Source organism: Pinus tabuliformis, chromosome 2_2, assembly GCF_031772625.1.
Source record: "Pinus tabuliformis cultivar Carrire ecotype Pingquan chromosome 2_2, CPIR1, whole genome shotgun sequence".
NCBI classification, from domain to species: Eukaryota; Viridiplantae; Streptophyta; class Pinopsida; order Pinales; family Pinaceae; genus Pinus; species Pinus tabuliformis.
Window position 1 is genome coordinate 1,257,669,408 of NC_142300.1, and position 6,304 is coordinate 1,257,675,711.

At 32.2% G+C, this 6,304-nt stretch overlaps 1 protein-coding gene across 1 annotated transcript; it reads left to right on the top strand.

The window, feature by feature from the left end:
• The first annotated feature begins 2,587 nt into the window (after window positions 1-2,587).
• On the top strand, window positions 2,588-3,353 carry LOC149198045 (uncharacterized). Its single transcript, XM_089404047.1, has one exon. The coding sequence runs from the start codon at window positions 2,766-2,768 to the stop codon at window positions 3,282-3,284; it is 519 nt and encodes a 172-aa protein (XP_089260173.1). The 5' UTR covers window positions 2,588-2,765; the 3' UTR covers window positions 3,285-3,353.
• The last annotated feature ends 2,951 nt before the right edge of the window (window positions 3,354-6,304 follow it).

Genomic DNA, 6,304 nt, shown 5'->3' on the forward strand with positions numbered 1-6,304 from the left:
GCGAAAGGTACGAATCCATGATTTCGCAGCGCGGTCAGTTTTAAATTTGAATGATGCGCTGCGAAACTGCCTAATCATGATTGCGCTGCGAAACTGCCTAATCATGATTTCGCTGCGAAATTACAAAAAGACACGGTGGCTGACATAAGATAACAGGTGGCTATAAAACAATGGTAGATGGAGGGGGACCAATGGGAGTTGAGAACAACTTGACTCAAAAACTCTTCAAAACTTCAGATTCTAAGGGAAGAAAATTAAAACAAAACTAAACTAGCACTGACCTTTGTCATCGGGCTAGGATGAAAAGTTACATATATCAATTTTAGTTCTAAGTGATAACATGTGGTTTGAATGATTTGTTTTTTTGGCAATGAGGGGTTTCGAACTAGTGGTATTTTCACTATAAAATCACTTTATCACTCTCCATTTTAGCTTATAAGATTTTTTATATTAAATGTTAAAAATATTAATATTTTATGAATTTTGATTTTTCTAGGTAACAAATATATTTAGGTTTAATTTCAAATATTGTTATGTATATACATATTTCTTTTATATTTCATATTGGGTTGTAAATATATATATGTGACAATTATATATATATATACATATATATATATAATGTCTTATTATTTTATTAAAAAAATTCAATTAAATATAAGTGATTAAATAGCTTGCGGTATAGGTTTTTTAATCATTTAATATAAAAAACAATTATAACATAAAATTGAATGATTATTTTTTTTATATTTTTTTTTATAAAATTAGTACTTGATATATTTGAGTTCTCGCTGATTTGGTTTCATTTTTAAATGTCATCTATATACATACACAATAATTTTAAAAACATCTCATTGCTCTCACCAAGTGTAAATTTTATGGGTTTAATAAGTAAACTTATGATATAATATGTATGTTCATAAAATTTTCAATATATATATATATAAATACTTTCCAAAATCTTTTCATTAAACTCTTTATACACATATTATGAAATTAAGAACAATTTTTTAAATAGAAAATATTTTTAATATATTTAAAATATTTTTAACTATGCTATATAAAAATGATTATTAACATCCACTAACAGCTAAATAGTCTTTTAAACCTAAGAGGTAAATGATTACCCATACCTTTTTATAATTTTCATGAAAATAGGGACATAGAGACTCATCAAGGAATAGCCTACATTTTACATTTCACATTTATAATTTCACATTTATAATTTTTGGACTTTTGGATTTTCATTGTGGTTCTTTTAGTTTTTCTGATTCTAAATTTTGATTGTTTCTTTTTCTAATTTTCTACATTGAAATTTTCATATACAAAAATGTGGAGAGTACAACACTAAAATATCATCACAATATATAATAGATAATACATTGTTTAAAAATTTAAAATTCTCAATATAAATCTGTATCATAACACATTTACAAATATATTTTTTTTATTCACCGTGAATCCAAAACTCTATGGGCAAAATTAAACATCTTAATTTTGATAACATAAAAATATTTTTTCACCTAATTTTAATACAAATAATTTTATTTTTTTCTTTTAACCATATATTTTTTCAGAGAGAAAAACATAATGATATTATATTAAGGGAATATAATAGGCAGATACATATAAAGCCATATGCTTCCGACCGACAGAATGGCCAGAAAGAGATGGGACTAATGCTGAATAGATCAGACGCGATACATTCCAGATGTGCAAAACAGAATAACATGAGCGCTATGACAGTCAACCAAAAAGGAGAGGGCCTTATGTAGAAAAGATCCAGCATAAACCACAAATATATACATTAATATAAATAATTATTTTAATTATTCAATAAATATACACAATTATGCAACAGCCATTCGGTAGAGTTGAAACCAAATGCCCCATTATCTCACGCATGGGCAGCAGCCATTCACTAGAATTGAGGCCAAATGCCTCACTCTCTTCCCCTTCATAATCAATCCGTGATGTTTTCAGAGAATGAATATTCAATAAAATTAATTAAATTAATTAATTAATGTTTTGAGGATTTGATTTGGATGGGTTATTATATAATTAACCTATTTATTATGAAATTAACTTAATTTAAGTTAAAATAGACACCTAAATGCTAATAAATAAATTCAATGAAAAACTATTTGACAATGACATCCACAACTAACTAATCTCTGTATAATAAAGTTCTCAGATAGTTTTTTCAATGTGAAAAGGTGGAACGAATGGGTTGCAACAAGGTTGAGGAAGGGTGGGAATGGGATGACAATTTTTTCAACGTAAATGAAGGGCGCCCATAGGAAGTCCCTTGCAGATGTACATTCAGATTGACAATAAACATAAATGCAGTGCTGGAAAAGGAATGACCGCGTGGACTGTCGCTTTCATATTACAACGATTATCATAATTTAACACAGCTATCAAGTAGCTGGCTTGTCTTTTCTTGAATCTTGTACAAAACGACAGCGGCATCTTATGCAGAAAAAACGCGTTAGAGTTTGTTCGGAGAAAGTTCTTCACCTCGCAAATCCCACATAATTATGCCCATTAGTGGCATTCCTTTAGTATTTATTGATGCACACCGCATCACAAACCTATTACCTTCTGCAGCAACTCCACCCCCCATATTCCTTCCCAACTCCTTTTATTTATTCCTTGTTCTGCATATCCTTTGAATCTACCATTGCTGTAAATCTTCAGGGAAGAAATAGATCGACTATCAAAAATTCCTGCCAGCGGATCAGATTAAATCAGAGACATTGAATATGAAGAGTAGAATGCCGTTTTCCAGTGTGGCCAGATTGGTGATTGCGATGATGAGAAAGGGATTTGCAGCGAAACAATTGCAAAAAATGATGCTGAGAATCCATGATCTGGAGAGGGCACTTTTCAGAAGATTGGAAACCACAAGAGTGGCTTATGATCGCGTGCTGTTAAATTATGATGATCATTGCGAGTTTTCTTGCAGTAGCAGTCCAGTGAAGGGTCATGAAAAGAGATCATGGGATGATCATTTCCATTTTCTTCTCTGCAGAGCTCTGCCCTGCGTTTGTCCCACTGCCCATGATGACCAAAATGGGAGCCACGAGAGTATTGATGATCATCAACAACAATTACAATGTTGTTGTGTTGATGAGACGCCCAAGGCCCCCATGGATGATCTCTGCTCTCCTCGAGTAGATAGACAAGCAGAGGAGTTTATTACAGCGTTTTACAGACAGATGCGGCTACAGCGTCAAGATTCTTTTCTGCAATACCAGGAAATGTTAGCAAGAGCCACCTAGCTCACCTTTTTGTTTTTGGCAGTGCCAGTCATGGATGGAATGCGTAATAAAACACTACAATTTTTGCAAGGGGTGCATTCTTATGATGGTCTTTTTTCTGGTTCAATTTTACCTCCAGTTTTCGTCCTCTCGATACTCTAGCTTGAAGAATCTCTTTGAAATTTTTATAAAAATGTTGATAATTTATAAAGTTTACATCAGTTGATTGGTATACAGGTGACACTTAATTTTATTAAATTTTAAGTTCAAGTCAATCTTATGAAAGGATTGAGAGTGGACGCCAAAGGAAAATGGCATAATCTCACATAATCTTGGTAAAAGTTATCTTGTTTTTTTGGACACCATCTAACATTAACACAATGACAATATCCAATATGAATGTATTGCCGTTGACAAATGATTTTAACAGTAATATTAATGCTAATCTAGATTTAAACACAAAAAACCAACAAAAGAAAGAGAAAAATGGTAGTTTGCTATTACCACGAACATAATTCAATGACAGTATCCTATATGAATATTTTGTTGTTGACAAGTGATTTCAACAGTCTAATATTTATGCTAATCCAGATTTAAACACAATCTGAACCTAAAAAAGAGAGAAAATGGGCAGTTTGCTATTACGATAGACCATCTAAACCGAAGAAAAAAGAAGAGAAAAATGGCAGTTCGCTATTACCATGGACTCCGTACTAAAAAAAAAAATCGCTGTTTGCTATTACCATGGACAGAATTAGTCTGTAAAAGTGAAAATGCAGAAAAATGGCCGTTTGCTATTACCATGGACAGAATTAGTCTGTAAAAGTGAAAATGGAGAATAATGGCCGTTGCTATTAACATGGACAGAATTAGTCTGTAAAAGTGAAAATGGTGATTTCGTACTCTTAATGTAATTTAAGTTTGCAATTTCAACGCTTCAGTGCAATTTAGGGAATTTGATGGGAATGATTTGGGTGTAGATTTATTTTATTTTATTTTATTTTTATTTTTATTTTTATTTTTATTATTTTTATTTATATTATTTATATGTTTTGAGTTTTTCCTATTAAAATTTGGTAATAATTTTTTTTTAATTGTAAATTTTATGATTTAAAAATAAATTGGATTTTATAAATTATATAAATTATATAATTTAAACTTGTGATTCTTTTTTTTTTATTTCTAATCAAATTTAAGAAAAAAGTTAAAGGCATGTAGATAATTGCGAAAATTTAATTATCTTTATCTCAATTACAAATTAAAAAAGAATCCATTTTTTTTTTTAAAGAAAAAAAAAAAACCAACTACTTTCTATTAAATAAAAAGATGTTTATACATATCATGCATATAACCTATGTGTCATTATAACCCCATATAACATATCACTGATATTTAGCATCATACAGAAAAATCTAAGAACAACAAGGCTAAAGGCACCAAAATTGTGTAAAAAAACAAGAAACAGGGAACACAACCAAAGAAGCCCATAGGGATCACCATATATAGCCCAATAGCAGGCAACCACTTAGTAAAATGTCAGTGTCAAAAGATACTCTGACTGACCAAATATAAACCAGAAGTTACTCTCATCGGCAAGGAAAACAACAACATTGTAAGATACTCTAACCGACAAAATGCCTAGAGATGCTTTTACATGCCTGTCATAACAAATCAGAGTAAGAAGTTACCAGCTCTGGACCTCTCTAGTCCAATTTCCATGTGGCTTCATAGCCCCCTCTTCCATAGCTAGTAAGTGCCTTCTTTATCCCTCCAGCATGTGGAGCTCCGCCTCGACCAACTCCAAATCCGCTCGTAGGTGCACCATCGAAAGCGTCAACCGTCGCCCCCCATTTGTCATCCATACTAAATTTGGGAACCCATTGGGAGCCCCGAGAGAGGCTTTGTAGTCTCCACTCAATCACATTTTAAAAGGCATGGTCAACGCATCATATCCTAAAACAAAACTACCAGAGGCACCAAAATTGAAACCCCCATCGCCAAAAGGATACGCCACCATAGGTCCATTTCCACAACCAGACACTTCGTTGGGACTCTGCCCATCATAGTCAATGCCCATTGGTCCCTTTAGGCCATAGCTAGCATAAAACACTCTCGCATTGACAACACTCGCAATTGCTCCCCCCCACAAGTTCTAGGGACGCAAAGCAAGCGAAAACCCAAGTCTAGCCGCCAAAAAGGGGGCTTGCCCACCCCATAACCTCCATTGAGAGGAGGCATCAAGACCCCAACAAATTCACCCATAACATATTTGCCACTAGGACCCACCACCATAAACCTCATGCATGTAGCCACCAGACGTGCCAACCACATAATTGCCAAGAGTCCGAGCATGTCCCATGGTCCCAAGAAATGTAACAAATAACAACAATTTAAGAGCAATTGACCTCCTAATATTCCAAAATATTCCAAAATTTACAGCGCTTATAAGTTCAACATTAAATTTGTACTTTCAATATTAAAAATGACATAAAATTTTATCGCAAAATTTGTACCATTTTTTTAAATAAATATAGGCTCAAAAGACTAAAAAAAATGTCCCTTCTCCCACAACCACTAAAAAAGACAACCAATATTTAATAAGCCATAGATCCATAAGTCCATTAATGCCATCGAGTTGTATATGCCAATCACTAAATAATATACTTATTCTAACAATTAACATGCCACATTAAAACTGGAAAATAAGTATCATCGTGAAGAGAGTGCATTGCAATTTTATTAGCAGTGAACCTTTTTGGCAATAGAAATGACTTAATGTTGCTTTTTAATTTCTTTTAAGTAGCATATTAATAGTTTGGTCGGGACTTGGGAGTCTAGACACGCTTTGGAAGAGTATTACTTAAAACCTTTACGGATGATATTTGAATTAAAAAGTTTCTCATTAACCAGTGATTATTTTTGTATTTATAAAAATGTAAGTAAGCCAAAAACGCGTGTATGTATTTCATTTAAATATATGAAATTTTTAATTTGTTTTTTTAATTAATTATTAATATAAAATTAGGTTGTACTTAAAGTTA